The sequence below is a fragment of the Anomalospiza imberbis genome, chromosome 3 (assembly GCF_031753505.1).
Source record: "Anomalospiza imberbis isolate Cuckoo-Finch-1a 21T00152 chromosome 3, ASM3175350v1, whole genome shotgun sequence".
NCBI classification, from domain to species: Eukaryota; Metazoa; Chordata; class Aves; order Passeriformes; family Viduidae; genus Anomalospiza; species Anomalospiza imberbis.
The window spans coordinates 4,434,088-4,455,492 of NC_089683.1; the positions used below are offsets into that span (position 1 = coordinate 4,434,088).

Consider the following 21,405-nt stretch of genomic DNA (forward strand, 5'->3'; position numbering starts at 1 on the left):
TAACTGTCTTTTCTCTACTTGAGCACCTGCTTTTACAAACATGGAAGAAGCATAGTATTTTTGAGTCCACAAATGTTGCTAAAATTGGCTGGGGGGGGGTGTCAAAGTTTTTTATAGAAGAACGATAAACAGGAGAGTATAAACCCCCACACAGAGTGATGTTATGAGACTCATTTCCTTCCAAAATAATTTTCTTTAAAAGAAAGAATTAACTGCCTAAAGCAGTCACTCTATTTTTATTTACATGGTCCCTGCTATGAGTACATATTTATGTGTGTGTGTGTGTGTGTTCCCATGGTTTAACCCCAGCTGGCAGCTCAGCCTCACACAGCCCCTCGGTCACTCAGCCCTGGTGGGATGGGAGAGACAACTGGAAGGGTAAAAGGGAGAAAACTTGGGGGTTGAGATAAAGGCCTTTAAACAGGGGAAGTAAAAGTTGTGTAAGCAAGCAAAGCAAAACAAATAATTCATTCACCACTTCCCATGGGCAGGGAGTGTTCAGCCACTCCAGTGGGACTCCATCACAGGTAACAGTGACTTGGGAAGACAAATGCCCTCACTCCAAATGTCTTCCTCCCCTTCCTTCTTCTTACCCCAGCTTTATATGCTAAGCATGAATATCCTGTGGGTCACCTGGGGTCAGCTGTCCTGACTGTGTCCCCTCCCAAATCCTTGTGCACCCCCAGCCCACCCACCGGTGGGGTGAGGAGCAGAAAAGGCCTTGACTCTGTGCAAGCCCCTCAGCAATAATGAAAACATCTCTGTACTGTTAACACCAGTTTCAGCACAAATCTAAAACACAGCCCAAAACAGCTACTGCAAAGAAAATTAACTCTGCCTGAACCAAAACCAGCACATTTGTACACAAACACCTGGGTGACATTAGTACCACTGTGCCTTCCTCTGCAAGTGAACTCAGAATAATTTACCTTTTCTGTATTTCCAAAGTGCTATTCCTGGGCTCTTTTTTTTTTTCCACCCTTTATTTCCCATTTGAATGTCAGCAGGTCAAAAGGAACAGTTAATGCTGATGAATATTTCCCTCTCAGCAAAGATATGTGCTGGCCAGCCCAAGGCCAATGAATCGCAATTTCTAAACATTGTCCCATTTATCTCTCCCCTCCCCCCTTCCTCTCCTCCTTGCTTTTTTTATATTTTTGTAGCTATAATTGTAGTTAAATTAGAAGTAACTGACGGGCAAATGCAGTCAGATGGAAAGAAAATTGTGGGAGATTTATTTTATTTTGATAAAAAACTGACATTGCCTTTTGTTTTTGTCAGAAAGAGACTCTATTTTTCTTTGTACCATGAATTGTGGAATCTATCACGAAATGGGTAAAAATTATTGAAGCAAATGGTAGTGTTAACCTGAAGGGGAAAATCATTAATGTTGATGTATTTCATTCAATTTTAAATGTAGAATTTATTTTATTTTATTTATTTGGCATTGGGGAACAAGGGAAAAGGCAGGAGACTTGTAAAGGACTTTATGTGCCTTTAAGTCAGAACATCTATTTTAAAAAATGCTCTTCTCTCCTTCCACCTCTCTCCATTTTTCTAAATAAAGGATATGATGTGGTGATGGTGGTAGTGGTGGAGGTTTTTTTCCTAAGCAAAGAGGGCCCCCTCGGCACATTATTCTTTTCAAATGTGAAATGAGGTGGAAAATCCTCATTTCACGACAGGAAGGACAAATATTGACACAAAGTTAATATTTGTCAGGAGCCCTAGAAGCAACCTGAGTGCTAAAATCTCATCTAGATGTATGTGCTGGTGTGTTTATGTACATAAATAAATAATAAATTTGCCTTGATCATGGGTGGAACCTGAAGAAAGCAAAGTCTGCTCACTGAGGTGGAGGAATTATCTGCAGAGAGTGAACACACACACATCCCACATATCATTTCTCTCTTTTCTTGCGTGGAGCAGGACAAACAGGTGAATTCTTGAGCCCAAAGCACACGTGTCCCCTTCCTCTGCCTGGGTACACAAGATCCCAGCATGAAGTTCAGTAATACATGACTATCTTCTCCATCTTTCCCACATTTCTAAGGACTATGGTTGACTCTTTTTTCCCTGTTTTTTTCTCCCTCTCTTGCACATGTGCGTGTGCAAACACATACAAATAGAACCTGTGTAATCCAATTTCACCCATGGCAGGGGGATGCTTCTGGAATTTATCACTGCTATTGTTCATCACCAATGTAAATAGCACATGTCAGCTCAATGTTCAGTGGTCACTCAGTATTTATTAAGTCCTGTCCACTCTGGCCTTTTTTAGAGGAAAGCCCTGGGGCACATTAGGTGCTGGCCATGACACGCGGCGTCACTTATCTGTTCTCATTGATTATCAGAGTCAGCTGTGGCCAGGACTCACTTTTTTCTTCTCCTCTCAGACCCCTCTTACAAGCACCCCTGCTTGGATTTTCATGAGGAAATAATCAGATTAGGGCTTCAGTGGTGAGTTCATATGGAGTTCTCTTTCTCCAGTGTGCTACTAACCGAATAAACGTGTTTTGCGGTAAATTGTAAATGACATTATGATTACTAAGGCCAGCATGGGTTTCATTTAAAAGTGATCGAAATTGCAGGCTGCAGAAATTGTGACTGGCAGATAAGGCCATTTGGAAGAAGACAAGCAATGATGCGTGTGTGTGCATGGGTTTGAGTGTGTGCATGGGTTTGAGTGTGTGCAGGAAACCAAGCCAGCCCCCTTTGCAAGGCAGGCAGGGCTAAGGAAAGTTCTGAGAAATCATGAAATATCATCAAATCCCATTTGTAGACATGAGAAATGTCACCAGGGGGAGATGGGGTGTTTCCAGGAGAGCCGTGGATGAGATGTGTCAGCCTTTGTGGCAGGCTGCTGGCGGCACAGCGCGTCCTCCCAGAGCTCCGGGACAATTCCAATGTCTCTGAGCACAGCATTTCCACTTCTGTTCTGAACAGAGTTGTCCCTCACTCTCTTTTTGCCTCCAGCACAAATTGACAGAAAAATACTACAGCAAAATACTTACACTGAAAAGCAACAAAAAAGCCAGGGAAAAGCAAGAGAAGGGAAGCAAATTTGTCAGCTGGTGTCTAAAAATAGAGGGCTTTGTACAGATCCCATCTCACTTGGACATCCTCCCTGAGCAGAGCTCAACATTTATGTAATTCCATTGCTTCCCTGAGGGATGTGCAGAGGGACAGCTCATACTGGGGAATGTTCACAGACCACCAGCTGCACTTGATGATTCCCCTGGAAATGCATAGTAGGTAAGAACCCGCAGGATCCAGACTTTGGAATGTAACTAAAGGCAGAGCCCAGAATTATTTAATGGAATCATAGAATGGCTTGGGTTGGAAGCAACCTTAAAGATGATCCAGTTCCAACACTCCTTCCATGGTCAGGGACACCTTCCACTGCACCACGTTGCCCAGAGCCCCATCCAACACTTCTCATAGTTCATTTCTGTTTTAGGAGTCTGCTACTTTTATCTAGCAGAAATTTTCACATAATGTGTCCTTGATAAGGGATGTCCTTTTGCCCTAATGACTTCTTATTCATCCAGAAGTTTGTGACTCTCAAGGATGTTGCTGTTCCTTATTTTTTATGTGAACCGAATACATGTCCCCAAGTGCTGAATGAGAGGCACAGAGTTAGTTTGGACATTGGCCATACTTTGCCCAACACGTTTGTGAGCACAGCTGACTAAGGAAGGAACAGGCTAGGTGAGGGAAGGAGAATTCTGACTACAGCAGCAAATTCCTCCTTTGATTTTATTTTGAAGAGAGGAAGGAAAAACAGAAACATACACCTTTTTCTAAGATGCTCCAGGCAGAAATGTTTATGTTTTTGGTGTCTGTATCTGAACTCATTTACTTTTATTCTCTCTTTATAATCAGTGGTGATCTCATTGTTAGAGCCTGAGGCACAATATCTCTCATCTTAAAGCAGAAACCTGTATTTAGTCAGATGGAGCACACTGCAAACTTATAGCACCTTTCAGGACTTTGACAAAGGTATGGAGTGGCAGCACAAGGGGGAATGGCATCAAACTAACAGGGGTAGGGTAAATTTGATATTGCAAAGAAATTCTTTATTGTGAGGATGTTGAGGCATTGGTTGCCCAGAGAAGCTGTGGATTCCCCATCCCTGGAAGTGTTCAGGGACAGGTAGGATGGGGGCCTGAGCAACCTGGTCTAGTGGAAGGTGGTCCTTTGCAGGAGGGTTGGAACTAGATGATAATTAAGGTCCAACCTTACAACCCAAACCATTCTGTGGGTCTATGATTCTAACTCAGAAGACTGTGTAGATTACATCTCTTCTCTCTAGCGACTTCCATAAAAGGATCCTCTTGACTTGTATGCAGAGGCATTAGGGAGGGGATTTAGTGGGAAATCCTGAGATATGTGTAAGGATCTTCACCTCTGTTACATTCAGTGAAAGAACAAAGTGTTATCTAAAGTGGCTTTTGCACTCCCATTCATTGTGTGTTACACCTACAGATGTTGCAGCTACCAAAAGAAGTCCAGGTGACACTCTGCATTTGTGTTTAAGTCACAGGATCCCACCTCCGGTAAACAAAATTATAGGATTGTAAAATGTAATCCAGATGACTAAACAGAAGTACTTTAGGGTGAATTTCATTGGTTTTAAACTGCTTTGTATGGATGGCTGGGGAATTGGGTGCGTTTTAGTTACACAAATGTGTGTTTAGTGTAATTTCTGGTGCTGTGGGGTGTCCTTGCAGGGCATATGTCTTCTATAGACCCTGTGTCACATGTCTCAGGTACCTCAAGACATCCCAAACAAATTAGACACCGTCTGTGAGCAAATGGTTGAAATTCCAGATCTCAGCTGACTGCAGTGGGAGTTTGGACATTTGGAACACGTGTGAGTCTCCTATATTTGTAGGTATCTAAATCTGATGGTTTCTTCCAGCTTCTCACTTGATGAGGTGGTTCATCACTGGAGTAGATTAAGGATGTTCTGGTCCTTTCTAATGTTTTCTGTTTGAAGTGCAGTCTCTGTGAGTGGAATGAGACAGCATTTTGTAGGGTTAAATTATCTTTGCAAAGACTTGCAGTCATGCCCTGATTAATCACCATGCTACAGGCTTGGGACCAGGGAAAATGTAGAAGGCACAAAGACAAAGTTCTGGGTCAGACAGATCTGTCTTTCATGTATGCTCTTTCAATGGATACTGTAGTTTGATATGTAGAAAGAATAAGGTAGGTGTATGTGATGCTTCTCTGTCATTTGTTTTCAGTCCTCAACAATCTTCAACCCCAGGACATCTAGAGGTAGATGCAGTTTCTACCTCTTAATATCCCTCTGTGTCCAGGCTTCTCTTAAAACTATGTAAAATTTTAACACTGGCAAAGTGACTTTAAATTTGGAATGGGAAAACAAGAAGCTATTAAAAAAAATTGAGGTGGTGTCTGAAACAATTAATTTTTTTCCCCATCTCCCTTTATTCTATTCCAGGAATTTACAGAGATGACAGTAAGTGCCTCTTCAAGCCCTCCATACAAGGCTACTTCTGCAAACAGACAGACCACGCTCTTGTCATCTTAGAAAACTTGGATTCCAGTGTGGACAGCCAGAGACTGTTCCCAGTGGTTACAATGACTGGCAGCTTTATGGACACATTCACTGATGAGACCTCACATTCTTTGTGTTACCCTGCAGAGCATTGTTCTACTTTCTTCTCTGTTCTGACCTCCACCAAACTCACCACGGTTTGCTTCCCAGACCTGGCACCTCTGGCTTTCAGACTCTACCTTCTCAGTGGCCAAAACACAACCAGGCTGCCCCTCGCCATATTCTTTACTGAACCACTCAGCCTTCGTGTGTTCATCCAAGGGGATTATGTCTCTCCAACCCCATCTTCTTTTTCACTGAATGCAGGGGCAGGAGCCAATTACTTCAGCTTTGAGGACAACCTTCTCTATGTTCTCCTCCATGAGAATGAACCTGTGGAAATAGTTGCTGGCCTTTCCCTTCTTGTGGCTTTCACTGTAACTGAGGCTGCTGGGGAAGCAGGTGAGGCAACCGTAATACGTCGACTGGCTGATTTCTTGAAGATTGGTCATGACCAAGTCAGAGTGGTCTATAATGTGCTAGGAAGTGAAAGCATTTTGCAGGTAATCTCAGCCAATGCCAGCAAAAAGAGATATCACTGCCCTAACATGGCATTTTGCACAGCCTTTCAGAGCAGATACAGCCCACAGGAAGAGGGGACACAACCGGGGAGCACCCGGGCTCTGCATCCACCCGATGGGGCTGGTCCATCAAGAGTGCTGATCATTGAGCTTGGTGATCTGCCAGGTCATCCAAGAAATGAGCTGACAAGTGACAGCCTAAAGAGTTTGGCCAGAACAATTATCAACACTCATCAGACTGGAGACCTTCAGAGTGGCCTTGGCTTGCCAGTTGACACCTTAATGGTGACTCAGTCTGCTTTGCTGTCCCCAGGAGAAGGTAACAGTAGGTAAGTAGCACATGTATCATCACCAGATACTTATTTAAGTGTAGTGAGGCACTTTATCCACTTGATGTACTTATTAAGTTCTCTATTGACTGAAATATGACTAACCATGCTGAAATAGGTTATAAAATTTCCATGATTTGCCCAGAGAAGCTATGGCTGCCCCATCCCTGGAAGTGTCCAAGACCAAGTTGGACAAGGCTTGGAGCAACCTGGTCTTTTGGAAGGTATCCCTGCCCATGGCAGGGGGTGGAATGCAATCACCTCTAAGGTCCCTTCCAACCCAGACCATTCCATCATTCTGTGATGTCAGAGCTATGCCCAAGTACTAGCTGGATTCCCAAGTATCAATTACCATGCTTTTCTGTTGGTGTTCACGAGTCTCTGGAATGCAGAGATGTCAGCGGTGCCTTAAATGAGGAACAGAGTTCTTGGAAGTCTGCCTTGAAACGATAAAGAATTGAGTTAATTCAGGCTATCGTAGCTCTTAAATTCTAAACAGTTAAATCAATGAATGTTTATAAATTGGTGTGGCAGCAGGGTTGAGTTATTGAAGATGTGTTGTTACCTTAACTATCTTGAAGATCTAAGCATTTATTAATATACTTGTAAAATTTAAGGCCACAAAAATCTGTTTAATCTTTTACTTCAATATCCTACAGGATACAAGCCACTACTCTTCACCTTGATGCCTTAGTGTCGACTTTTCTTTTTACCTAAAATTCTAGAAATCCATGTGGTCTTGGTGATACAGGAGCTGGACCCATCCAATACTGCCTGAACACATGCCTAGATGTTGGATCCAATTCCTTTTCTTTCTGTCACAAATACTTGCCCATTTCCTCTTGTCACCCTCTATCTACAGATTCCCATGAAAGCAAATGGTTTCTTTCCTCCACTTTTACATCAGTAGCTTTCTGGGCATTGACTCTTTGTCCTCCTCCTCCAGATACCTTCAAAGTAATCAAATCACCTGTCTGCTTCGGAAAAAAAAATCCAAAGGTTTGAGTTCTGGTGAGAATTTCTTTCTTTCTTTCTTTCTTTCTTTCTTTCTTTCTTTCTTTCTTTCTTTCTTTCTTTCTTTCTTTCTTTCTTTCTTTCTTTCTTTCTTTCTTTCTTTCTTTCTTTCTTTCTTTCTTTCTTTCTTTCTTTCTTTCTTTCTTTCTTTCTTTCTTTTCTTTCTTTCTTTCTTTCTTTTTCTCTGTCTCTGTTTTCTGAATCTGTTGGGAAGAGGGCATGACTGAAAGTCAAGGTTTCCTTCTTGGTGGATTCCCCATCTTTGGACATTTTTAAGATTCAGCTGGACAGGGTGCTGGGCCACTTTGATTAGACCATGATTTTTTCACGAAAGGTTGGACCACAGAATCATTGAGGTCCCTCCCAACCTGGTGTTCTATGGTTGTATGGAATTGGTGCCAAATGCAAAAAGTGGTATTAAATCCCATTTTCTACTGGCACAATTCAATTATTCCATTAGCCCATTCTCCCACAGAAACAGAAGATCTCATGGTCTTCTGTTTGCTCACTATATTCCTTAATTCCTTTTCAGTTCTGACATTCCAGAACCCAGTTCCCTCTGTTTGCCCAGATCCTACATCCCACATGACCTAGGCCCCTATTTTTGACTTTTCTGTTGGTAATTTATCAACCCACAAAAACTTCCATGCATTTTATCAGTAGTGGCTTTATATTTGTATCTCCATGCAGATACAGCAGCAGACCTGCATCTCATTTTGACAGAACAACACAGGGCACTCCTTTGCTTTACAATAATTTCCCACTGGAGCTCCCTTCTGAGCGCTGCCAGTTACAGAGTTCTTGGTCTGTTTTGTACATACTAAATTTTATTGATATTCAATACCAAGACTCACTTTTTGAAGGTCTTTTTTTTCCCTCTCATCCACAGCAACAAACAACCCTTTCCCTCCCTCCTTCCTCTGTCCCTGTCTTTCTCTTTTCAGCCTCTTACAGCCACTATTTTCATATCCCAGATGTCAGCCCTTATCTGCAGAGGAGGCTGTGAAGAGCAGGGCTGGGATGGGAGCAGACAGCAGTGTGTTTCAGCATCAGATCCTGAAACTGTATTAAAAGCATATGGGTAATATGAAAAAGGCAATATCCCATCTGTTTTTAATAGGGGACATAGGATTTGATGTTTGGCAATCTTATTGTGTGCTCTCTTGATATTGCATAATGCTATTTTTTGATGTTGTGCACTACTGAGGCTTATCCAAGTATAAGTATAATCCATATATTCCATCTATGCATGAAAGAAATGGGATTTGTCTAAGACTTACCCTCTGAAATTAATACCACATCCTCTCCCATTTACTACTGACCCATGGACCATCCTGATGTCTGCCAGTGAAACAAATTCTGTTCACACACTTAACTTTTCTAGTAAACACTGTGTGGTTCATGGTGGAAAAGAATCCAGAAGGAGGACAATGGTCTGTGACTGTAGGAATCTTTGTTTTGTTGTTTTCTTTTTTTGGCTTGTTGGTTTCAGCTGTAGGTGTTTCGTATGTTTGTTTGTTTGTTTGGTTTTTTTTTTTTTTTTTTTTTTTTTTTTTTGTGTGGGGGAGGATTTTAATGTTGTTTTCTTTTGGGTTGGGTGGGCTTTTTTTATTTTGTTTTGTCTTGTTTTGCTTTGCTCTTGTGCTTTTGGTTTTGGGATTTGTTGGTTTCTTTTGTGGTGTTGCATTAAGCCCAATGAGGAATTCTTAAGTGCAAGATCAGATCTTAAATCAGGGCCAGTTCTGAAGATATTACTGTATTTTGGATCAGCACATCACTGTTGTGAGCAGGGCTGTTTGTATTACACTGAAGGACACTGACAAATAGGACAGCAGAAAAATGATGTGGGAAATTTTACAGTGGGTGGTGACGCCCTGGCACAGGTTGCCCAGAGAAGCTGTGGCTGCCCTGGATCCCTGGAAGTGTCCTAGGCCAGGCTGGATGGGGCTTTGAGCAACCTAGGATAGTGCAAGGTGTCCCTGCCTATGGCAGGAGGTGGAACTGGATGATCTTTAAGATCCCTTCCAGCTCAAAGCATTCCATGATTTACATGATCCTGAGGCATGATCCCAAGAGACCATTTAAAGGAGGGAAGCGCCATCTTCTGTGTGCCAGCAAGGAAACATCGAGGCTGCCTTTTTCAGGCAGAAATGACATCTCCACACTGGGACTGCTCTCCCAGCTGCGTTTTGTCTTCCTGTCTGTGCACACTCTGTGAAAAGATTCCAAGGAGCAAGGATCAGGAGTTTTTTCTAGGATGGAGGCTGTTTTACAACAGACACAAGAGCAGTGCTAGCCTAAAACCTTGGATTCACTGTCCCAATTATGGAAGACCTGGGATCTTTATTGAAGAAAGCACACATCACCAGATCATAGGACTGGCTCAGAACTCACCCACCCTCAGCTGCTCGGGCTCCTCTGCACTGTTATTTATTGCTCCCCATCAGTCATAGCTTTTCTGGAATTACTCATGGCTGACATTCACGATGCAATAAAGCCACAGATAACCTGTGAAATGAAATCAGGGTTTTCCTGTTGGGACATGTACTGTCCCCACTGTCTATCCGTCTCCATTTAAGCAGCACATGCTGGCACAGTCACAGATAATGGGGCTGGGATTACAAGTACAGACAAAATATTCCGGTATATTTTTCTGTGGAAGGAAAAGAGGAATATTTTCACACCTGAGTCATGCAAAACCCAGTTGGACCACCAGAAACACACAGAACTTGCACTCCTGCCAGGCCTATCTCCTTGGGCTTTCAGACCAGTGAAATGTCCTTCATCACTATCATTCTCAATGACTCTCTGAAACGAGGCTGGAGCCAGGGGAGGTCTCTTCTCCCAGGTAACAAGCAACAGGATAAGAGAAAACAGCCTCAAGTTGCACCCGGGGAGGTTTATGTTGGATATTTGGAAAAAAAAAATCTTTCACTGAAACAGTGGTCAGGCATTGGGACAGGCTGCCCCAGGCAGGGGTGGAGTCACCACTCCTGGAAGTGTTGAAGAGGTGAATGAATGGGACATTTGAGGACATGGTTTGGAGGTGAGCACAGTAGTGCTGGGTTAATGGCTGGATTAAATAATCTTAAAGGTATTTCCTAACCTTAATGATTTTATGGTTTTATAACACAACAACAACAACTGCAAAAAGATCTTTAATCGGGACAGGCTGGATGTTCATTTGCAGCCCAGGACAGTGAGGCGGAAGGGGAGCCTTGGGAATCCTGCTGTGGTAAGGTATTAGTCAGAAGGTCTGTATATCACACTACCGAGCCTTTAAAAAATATGGCTTGTCTGTTATGATCTGAAGTGCTTTTATACATGATTTTAATTTAACTCCTTTGTTAGGGTCACTTCAAGCACAGCTCATTAATTTGCAAAGAGAAGACAGAGGTGATTACTGTAACTGCTATAGTCTTGCACAGCTGGAGAGTCAGAGATGTCTATCACATAGTTTATCTTCCAGTAAAATGCCTGCGTATAATAGATACTGTGATGTATTTACAGATAGAAATCCCTGTTTTGCAAAATCTTCCTAGAATCAATATAAATATGAAAGAACAAGAAGCACAATGATGAATGCGTCGTGTGTCTTTGTGCAGGTGCCTTTATACCAAATCAGGAATATAATTCTGGGCAGTTGTCCAGAATCCTTTAGTCCCTATCCCCACTCTACTGCAGGATGCTTTGCTCCTTCTTGATCGACCTTTAACTGGATACAAACTTTTTGTACCAATATTTTTTTGTTGAGAGTTATGTTTGAGGTAGCATGTGAAAAATTGTGCTTGTGCAGGAAATCTGAGGCTCACAGCAAGGAATAAAAGGGAAGCAAATTATCAAAGAATGGCTCATTCCAACAGCAATTCCCACGCAGAGCACTAAATGAGATATTACTACTAATTCTCTGTGTCACACAGCACATATGCAGGCAGCAGGGCTGGAGTTCAAACTAGATGAATTCTGACTCCTCCTAACCCCAAAGTTTTTGGATTTCGTAACTTTTGTGCAGTTTTCAGGCAGGCTGCTGTGTGGAATTGCACAGGGTTTTATAAAAAAAAAGACATGACAACTTTTTTCCTGCATAAGTACACAAGTTTTTCCTCCAGTGAGCAGGCAAAAGCAGGATGCTAAAAATCTCCATGTCAAGAGCTGCTGATATTGTAGCACTTCAGGTTATTTCAAAATTTTATCTGCTACAGTCCTCAAGTGAAGGTGTGGAAGTGATGATACTCAGGAGCTTAAACTAAGCTTAAACTTATTTTATTTTAATTTTAATTTTAACTTATTTAATTTTTGGTTAGATATTCACAGGGTTAGATTCAGGTTAGATATTCAGTGTAGAGGGCATATTCTTATGTAGAATGTGCCACTCACTCACAGCTGATGTACAAAAAAGGACAAATTCAGTCCAAGTAATTAAAAGGAAGGACATTTAAGATGATCATGGAAACTGAGTTTATTTTAAGAAGTACGGAAGAGAATCATAAAACTGTTTAGTAAAGAGTTTGTTTAACTTGGCAAAGCAAATCTGGAAGATATCATTCTATCTGTGAAAATATGTTGCAAGAGTAAATACCAGTGAGGAATCTCTCGATAGTAATGGATAATGACAGCACAGGAACAAAAGCATGTAAGGCATCAAGAGGTAAATTTGCATTTAAAAACAGAAGTGGGTTCCTCCTCAGATAATAAACTGGAAGAGCTTTGCAATACTGGAAAGAGAACATTTTACATTTCCATTCAATAATATTTTCTTGATTTTTTCCCCCACATGGCCAAAATGATATGATGAATTTTATTTATTTATTTACTTAATAGTTTGGGGATAGTTGAGGTGGCCAACATCTCTTTTACAGTCTAGTAAAAAGGTGAGAAAGTCCACATGAAACACCTAGACTGTTTTCCATCAGAGGAAATTCTGGTTCTTTAATGGGTTCTTTATGGGAGTGATGGGATAAGAAATATCATGGGTATGAAGTGGGGGTTAAAACTTGAACAAAAATTGTTATGTCATATCAAACTGCCTGATCAAAAGTTGTAGTTTTGGAATCAGGATGAAATTTTTATTGTCAACTCCTAATTCTTTTCCTAGTGGGAAGCTTAGTAGCTGTGGGATGGGCCAGAAGAGGTGGGTGGTCACTGGGAACTTAGAGACTCAGACACATCTTCTCACAGTGAAGGTGGTGACAATGGATGTAAAAAGAGTTTATGTGAAGGGATTCTGCGTCAATAGAATATTTATCTGTCTTATCAATAGAAAAATTTTAATCTGTTATTAATTTTTTGCTTCTGGTAGAATTGAATTTGGGCATCAAAACTGAATTGTCAATGTAAGGAAGGCCCAATCATACCAGGGATGATGATGCTACAAAAAGCCTTTAATTATGTAGAGATTAGGTCCCAGATCTACTGCTTTTTATCTTTTCTTTCCTTCATATTTAAATCAAGGAAGGAAAGCATCTTTTGACCTGAGTCCATGGTCAATAGAGTAATTAAATTGTAGCTTAAGCAGAAATGTTTTTCATCCAGACTGTTCCAAACAAGTACAAAATATGACATCTGTCCATAAGATTGGTTTTGGAGGGGAAAATACCAAAAGCAGCCCTTCGTATATGAGCCTTGTGTGAAGCCAGCATTTCCCTTGCAAGTTTCCAAGCAAATCTCCAAACTACCTTCCATGGATCTTCACATTGCCTCTCCAATAATAGTAGATAAATATAATAATGTTTTTTCACCATTGCTTTCCTGGGCAGGAACCTCTCTGACAGTGTAGGGATTAGAGGGTCTATCACCAAGATACATTTCACCTCTAAGCCTTAAATTTTAAATGAAATTTCTGTTAGTATCTAGTGTACATGGTAAATGTATCCAAATATTTGTCATTCCCACTCAAAGGTGACAGCTGTGAATTACAAGATTCAGGCAATTAGAAGTCCTACCTGCCATGTAGCTCTGGTTGCTTGCTCTGACAGTGGGCTTCCAAAACTCAGCTGGCTCCTCTGCAGGAAAGGTGAAAGAAGAGGAGGAGAAAGCAGAGGGAAGAGGAAGGTGGAGAGGGTAGGAGAGATTTGGGAAAAGGAGCACAGGACTTTGCATCTACGGGAACAAGGAGGAATAAATTGCCACATATCCCCCACACCAGTCTTGGTCTTTGAGACTGAAGGGTTTGTGTTAATACATCTCAGTTAAAAATGAAGAGGATCCGCTCAAGGGAAGTTATTTCCTATTCCAGTGTTCCCTCAGGAGTTAATGTTGTTCGGATAAGTGCAGGAGATCCAGCATTGTCCCTGCCATGCTTCTCAAGTACTGTAAAGAGATCCCAGCACTGGTACCCCAGTGCTGTCAAACAAAACCTGCAGTGCTTGTGTCACACATGAATTTATTTTCCCTCCTAACAACTAATGGGACCCATGACATAAGCGATGATTTACACAACACAGGCACCAGCAGAGAGGAGCTGCTGGCCACGTCTCCAAGGGATCAATCCTGTCCCCACTCCACCTTATTTAACATGTCAGTGGTGTCACCTCTACCAGCAGAGCTTGTCTGCTGTGACATTCGAGTGAGTGACAGCCGTGTCGGCTCCCAGGCCAGCCCACTCTGCTGTTGCATCGCGCTCTTGGCCTCCGCTGCAAGTCTGATGGGAAAGGGGGAAAAATTCTTCCACATGCTTTGTTAGCAGGAATCTGGTGAGCAAAGGGTTAAATGGCTTGGGGTGCTGGGTGTTTGTGAGGTAGTGTGCATGTGTATATATGTATATGAGTGTGTGTGTGTGTATATATGTATTAAAAAAAAATATATATATATGTATACATGCACAGGCACCTTGGTTTGGCTGTAGGACCTCGTGCCCGCAGGCCACAGTCACATTATCATCTGGAAATTGGATAACGACAGCACAATGACAAATCCAGGTTGCCTGCAATAAGGTGCTAATCCCTTTGCTTTAATATCGGAGCAGCGTGTAATGATGTTTGGACATCACTCCAGTTTACTGACGACCCCACTGGGGCCGGCAATAGAAGCGTACAACTGTCTAACAAGCCATCAGGTGACCGCCGTCGTCAAAGCAACGGGGTATGCAATCTAATCTTCCCTCCATCCCTTCCAGCTCCCAATAAGGACCAGATTATAGAAGTGGCCCATCAATGCTTGGTAACTCGAATCAATTAACGTTAATTCGCACAATGCTATGATGTATTGTGATCACTTTCATTTCGGAGAAGGGGGAAGAAATTGCTATAATTCACCTAAAATGAGGTTGTCTATGGTGCTGAGGTATTAATTGGGTGTCCATATTAAATGGAAAAGGAGCACGGTAGTGAAGGAAAAGTGGATGAGTGACTCTCTTGGCTGCTATTGACCTATCAGAAGAAGACAGTGCCCTTTTCCTTTGCTTTTATCTATTACAGTTTTCCCTATTGCGTGTCAAGTTGATGTATTATAAAAAATTCATTTGGTGACCTTCCACCCCCCTAGCAGATTAAACAATTTCACTGGGATGGCATCATTAACAGGGCCTTGCATTTAATGATGATTTCTCTAAAAGGCCACGGAGATTCGATTTTAAGCTAACAGATTTATTGCACTATTATAACATATCGTAAAAAACTGTACCACCTACGGTCTGGTTTTAGGATAGAAACTGTTTAAGAGTTTATGTGGAGCTTAAAGTGGTATTACCTTGGGATACACAGCACGGCAAAGCTCTGACCTCCGGCGGGATGCTGTTTACATTTAATAAAAGACATTTCTCTGACAGTAAACTTGGGGACTGTGTTATGGAGGAGGCCTGGCTTAGCTCCTCGCCACTGGCTTTGTAAGCAGGGGCATTTCCACTGATCTACAGCTATTAATGGAAGTCACTAATGAATCTGGAGGATGTTTCTCTCCTATCTGATGCATGTGCTCTGTCCCTCTCCTTCTAAAGGCTTCTGGTGATCCCACATCTAAACCCTTCATCCGATTCATTGTTCTAATGAAAGAAGGGCCTAGAGGGGAAGTCATAGGAGGAGAGGCTGAGGTCACTTAGTTTGCTGAGCCTGGAGAAGAGGAGATGAGGGGAGACCTCACTGCAGTTGCAACTTCTTCATGAGGGGAAGAAGAGGGCCTGCACTGATCTCTGCTCCATGGTGACCAGTGACAGGACCTGAGGGGATGACATGAAAATGTGCCATGGGGTGTCTAGGTTCGATGTGAGGAAAAGTTTCTTTACCCAGAGGGTGTCTGGGCACTGAACAGGCTCCTCAGGACAGTTGTCACAGCATCAAAGCTGGCAGAGTTCAAGAAGTGCTTGGACAATGCTCTCAGGCACGGGATGGGATTGTTGGGTCTGTCCTGTGCTGAGCCAGGAGTGGGGCTCCATAAATCTCTTTTGTTTCTTTCTATAATCTGAGAAAATATGGGAATTGGGGGAAATAAAAGTCATCCTTCAAATACCTTTTTTTGCTTAAAATAGGAATGACCTCAGAGTCCTCATTGTCTTCTGATGCTCATGTCGCTCTTCCCCGTCTGTATTAATTAGTGGCAAGATCTGCAGGGGGTGATAAAGCTCCAGCAGTGCCCCTGAGAGGGCAGAGGTCTGGCTTATTTCATCATCCCATGACATCAGAACCCATTCGCACCCAAAAACTCTTGAGTTCCTCACAATCTTTCCAGTGAATCTGTACCAACTTTGCCTGCCACAAGTCCTTAGCCTGCCTATGCCCTGTCCTTGCTGAACCTCCCTTTCTTGAATCCCTTGCAGTTACCAGCAATCCCCACCTTTTCAACAACAAAGAAAAATGTCTCTTCAGCTGGATCATGATTCATTTAGTCATATTATTCCCTAAATTCTTCCCAATTTCCTTCCCCTTCCAAGGATATATTGATTTTACAGCACATTGCAGACATACCAGGCAACTGTTCAATTAATTTCAATGTCTATTAGGAAATTAAATATGCCAGGGGCTGTACTTTGGCACCAAGGCCAGCTGACATATTTCAGCATGGCCTCACCCAAACTTCCAAGTGCAAATATTTTCTTACTGTATTATCTTCCAGACCATTTGGGAGTTGTTCTGGACTTTGCCATTGGTCCTGAACCACAGCTTAAGAGAGACTGACAGTTTAATTTTAGAGGTGATCAGGTGTCAGTGCCAAGGCTTGTTTTTGGCATAATTTAGTTTTCCAGTAGACTTGTTGACTTTAATGGAATCTTGACCCAAGCTCTCATCCTGAGCTCCCTCCCCTTGAAGTCAATTGATAATAGTACTACTTCTTCTTCTTCTTCTTCTTCTTCTTCTTCTTCTTCTTCTTCTTCTTCTTCTTCTTCTTCTTCTTCTTCTTCTTCTTCTTCTTCTTCTTCTTCTTCTTCTTCTTCTTCTTCTTCTTCTTCTTCTTCTTCTTCTTCTTCTTCTTCTTCCCACTACTATTGTTGTTGTAGACATTATTATGATGACATGATATAACTGTATTAGTAATGATATTACTACATTATATTAGATTAAATATTAGGAAGAAATTCCTCCCTGTGAGGGTGGTGAGGCCCTGGCACAAATTGGCCAGAGAAGCTGTGGCTGCCCCATCCCTGGAAGTGTTCAAGGTCATTTTGGACAGGGCTTGGAGTAACTTGGGATAATGGAAGGTGCCCCTGACCATGGTAGGGGGTTCGAAGAATATGATCCTCTAGGTCCCTTTCAACCCAAATCATTCTATGATTTTATATTTTATTATTACAGTTATTATTACAATTGTAAATAAAATGACAAGTTCTCCTTGATTTCAGGGATACTTCATTTCCTCTGCCCTAAGTCTCTCCACCAAGTTTCTCAATTAATCCGTAATACCTGCAGCAGACCCTCCAGTTTCTATGCCCTCAAACTTCCCTGCTGCTAAAGGACAGGCACTTGCTCTCCTGTGGAGCCTCATCCTATTCAGCAGACACGTGTAGGCTCTGATGGTGACAGGATCAGGGATGCCTGGTGTCCCGGCTGACTGAGGCATCCCCAGCCTGCTGAGTCCACATCTAGAAGAGCTGCAGGGCACTGAGCATCAGAGTTGCTCCCTGTCAGCAGGGAATTGCCAACCAGCCTGCTCCTGCCCAGCAGGAGACTCCAGGGTAGTGGCAAACAGCACATCCTTCATGGCTACAGGATCAAGGCAAAGGCAGGTCTTGCTCTGGTCCTTGCTGGGCTATGAGCACTCATCTACCTCCAATTCCCTAGGGCAAAGCTGTGCCAGGAAAGGCCTATTTCCTTCCAGAATGAATCAGCAGGGAAGCAGCAGGATGCTCCCTTCTCCTCCTCCACACTGACATAATTTTAAGGTATATAACTTTCTGTGTGCTGGGTTGTGCCCTAAGGCAGGGGCTCCCTCACAGCATGAGTCAGGTTGGAATGTGTGGGATATAAACACCACATTCCATGCTGTGTTAACCCAAGTTCAAATTACCCACAAACAGACATTCATTTTTACACTTCCATTTTAAGTATCAATGTCTAGTTTTGCTTCGTTCTGTTTTCTTCACTGTTATTTTACCAGAGAGAGAAAGAACAAGGGGGAATGCTTCTAAATTAAAAGAGGAGAGATTTAGATTAGATGTTAAGAAGAAATTTTTTACCGTAACAGTTGAACAGGTTGCCCAGAGAAGCTGGGGTTGCCACATCCCTGGAAGTGTCTCAGGTCAGACTGGACAGGGCTTGGAATAACCTGGGATAGTGGAAAGTGTCCCTGCCCATGGCAGGGGTTGGAACTGGATTATGTTTAAGGTCTCTTCTAATCCAAATTTTATACGATTCTATGACTCTATGACTCTATGATTCTATGATTTTATGATTCTACTCACCCTAGGGAGTAAGAAGTACTTCCTAGATCCACATTTTGCAGCTGTCTTCCTCTACGTACTAGATAAGCACAGTTTTAGCATGTAGAGACTGAGGTGTGAATTCAGGGCATTTTTCTTATTTGTTAAAGAAGCTGAGGAAGAGAAAAAAAAAAAAAAATTGGGCTTTACAGAAACCATGCCAAGACTCACCTAAACCTCTCCGTGATCAGCTGGAGCCAGGGAGCTCACAGAAAACTACAGATCTTTAGCTTGAAAACAGGAATGACTTGGTGTATTGTATATGACTTGGTGTTTGCTCACTAAGTTGAATGCACATTTTTGGAAGAAGGTGGATAACAGCACCTTATTGATGCCCCCTGACATGAATTTCAAACCTAACACCACCTTTGAGAGTTACCCACCAACAAAAATACAAGATAAAGAACCAAGATAGGAACTAAAACTTCAATCCTTGAGCTACCTTTTGAGTCTGCACATATCCTTAAAACCTTAGCTGATCTTTCCAGCAGCTGTAGTTCAGACCAGTATTTTCCATCAGCTCAGTATGAACAGTTTCTCGTTTGTAATACAGAGCAATACTCTGAAAAAACACCCACAACCATCAAAACTAGAAAAAAAGAGTTAAAGGCAAAGGAAACTTAAGCTCTATATATCTTGTATTTGTAAACACCTTTAAGCAAACAACAGACAACAATGAACAGCTTTTCTTCTTTCATTTCAAGACAATACCAAACCCCCAGCCACTTCATTGCAATTGCAGATTAGAGCATTTTATATAAATAAAAATTATATATATATATATATATATATGAGATAATAAATGGCACAAAGCACTGGGAGGGGGAATGAAATGATCCAGGCTCAGAATGAAGTGCTGATTCTTTATTCAAATGCAAAAACGCTCTCCTGGGATGTTCTAATTTAAATTTCAGGCTTGGAAAATCCAATGTCTTTCAAGGGGGTGTCTGTAACTGCTTTATTTCAGTCTGCAGACTTTGCAGATTGGGAAGGTGATGGCAGGAAAAGGAAATGCAGTAAAGCCCTGTAAGTGCTGTGCTTGTGTAGAAGAACCAAGACTTTGTTCTTAGAGGAGCCCAAAGGCTTTCAGTGAAAATCTTTCTGCTGGACAGGGAGCATTTGTAGGCTCCACTGCTCTCAGTGAATTTCAATGATGACTTTGGGGCTAAGGCATTGTGTTAATGAATCCATAAACTTCCCGTCTCTGCCACATACTTCCAACATGATACCAGGAACATAAATGACTTTGTTAATGTCTCACTTCTTAATGTCTCTTCTTTACTATCTGTAAACTGGGGGCTGAAAAAAAAGGATTTTTTCATACTTTGGTACTCCTTTCTGCTTGGAAGTGAGAACTCTCTCCTATTTCCATGCATTCTGCTCTCACCCAGGGAATCAAAGTGTTATGATATGGAAAATTAGTAGGTAGAAAATAGGAACAGAAAATAACATCTAGAACTTTATTTCTGATTTTCCTTTTTTTTTTTTTTTTTTCATTTTCCATCCCTTTTCATGTGAAAGAAATGGAAGCAGACATTCAGAAACATGCTTATACAGGAGACCCTACAGCATGTCTGTTCAGGTGCAGCCCTCGGATGGACAAATCGAGAAGCAGCTTCCTGTACAGCCAAAAATCATTTTCCTGGACAGAAAGGTAGAATTTACCTCCCTGTGGAGGAAGATTTTTATTAATTCAGTATTATTTTGACATTTTGAGAGTTTTGACATTTGAGATTTTTGTTATGGAGCCAGGTTCTTCCCCATGGGGCCCAGCAATGGCACCAGAGGAACGGGCTTGGATTGATCCCAGCAAGTTCCACCTGGACATGAGGCAAAACTTCTTTCCTGTGCAGTGACCAAGCACTGAACAGAGACCAGAGGAGGAGTGGAGCCTTCCTCACTGGAAATATTCCAGAACTGTCCAGACACAATCCTGTGCCCTGTGCTCTGGGATGACCCTGCTTGAGCAGGGAGGTTGGATCAGATGAGCCACTGTGGTCCCTTCCAACCTGACCCATTCTGTGATGTGGCCTCATCTTGAAAAGATATGGTGAACTCTGTGACATTTGTAACATGTGACACCTAGAGGCAAACTGTCCTTAGACAGAGGGCATATATATAGAAAAATATTACAGTTGTTAAAATCATCAAAGCTTTCTTTGCTCTTGCTGAGGAGACAAGATCTTAATTCTTCTCTTCTCTTCTTTCTGCCAGGGTGAAAGAATTGACAAACTGGGGCCTCCTGCAGAACCCTGGGTTGTATCAGCTCATCTCAAGGACTCCTCTGAGGCTGTGCTGAAAGGTCTGGATGAGTTTTCCTATAGCAAGGGTTATGGCAAAGCAACTATGCAAAATGATGGTGATAACTTTAGGAGTTATCCATGAGAAATACTGCAGTTGAAAACCAATCTTTGGGCTGAAACCAGAAGGTTGCAGTAGGTGTTTGGTGAACTGCCCAGTCATATGCTAAAGGAAAAAAAAAAACAGCTTTTTAAAAGTATTTTTGTGCTCTGCTAGCTTAAAGGAAGCATATCCTATAGTTTTCTGGGGACAAAAAAGGAAAAAATGAAGAATTAGAAATCCTAACACTTGATTTTCAATTTATGTTAACTGGGGTAATTTCTTTAGGGTCCATAACAACCTTTTTACCCTAGCAAAGGATTTGGCCAAGTACAGACAGAAATAACTGCCTATAGAATATCATTATCATATTATAATGTGAAAGTTTTTTGGTTTTTTTTTTGTCATAGGGGATCTAAATGTTTCCCCTCTGGCCCTCATTTATCAAAACACATGAACTCATGGAAGACTCATGAAAACTCATGAAAAATTCTAAACATGTGAGGATTTCCCTCAAGGTTGTGTGAATATGCTTAGATATAGAACCTTCTTTAAGTAGAGCGCTGAACCAAACACCTATGGATGGTCATATGCTGCTAAATTAGAAGTTGGAAATTATAATGATTATGAACTTAGTTTAATTGCTAAAATAAGTAAGAAGCACACAGAATGAAAAGTTATGTTCCCTATTGCAGAGAAAGTATTTTGTTTACAGTAAAGCCATTTTTG

The 21,405-nt window shown here is 41.8% G+C and overlaps 1 protein-coding gene and 1 long non-coding RNA gene across 3 annotated transcripts in view; one reads left to right on the forward strand and one right to left on the reverse strand.

Annotated features, from left to right (window-relative positions):
* PKHD1 (PKHD1 ciliary IPT domain containing fibrocystin/polyductin) overlaps positions 1-21,405 on the forward strand; it is a 238,029-nt gene that overhangs the window by 204,486 nt on the left and 12,138 nt on the right. Inside the window, exons 60-63 of one of the 2 annotated variants that reach the window (XM_068183210.1) lie at positions 5,471-5,488; positions 5,894-6,476; positions 19,858-19,990; positions 20,551-20,638. In XM_068183210.1, coding sequence (XP_068039311.1) covers positions 5,471-5,488; positions 5,894-6,476; positions 19,858-19,990; positions 20,551-20,638 — 822 coding nt within the window. Of the gene's footprint in view, positions 1-5,470; positions 6,477-19,857; positions 19,991-20,550; positions 20,639-21,405 lie in introns of both variants that reach the window. The other variant, XM_068183209.1, reaches the window with a different exon arrangement.
* LOC137470163 (uncharacterized) lies at positions 5,434-6,840 on the reverse strand. Its single transcript, XR_010996920.1, has 2 exons — positions 6,582-6,840; positions 5,434-6,450 (listed from the first exon to the last, which is right to left on the reverse strand). It is a non-coding gene; the product is annotated as an uncharacterized lncRNA (long non-coding RNA).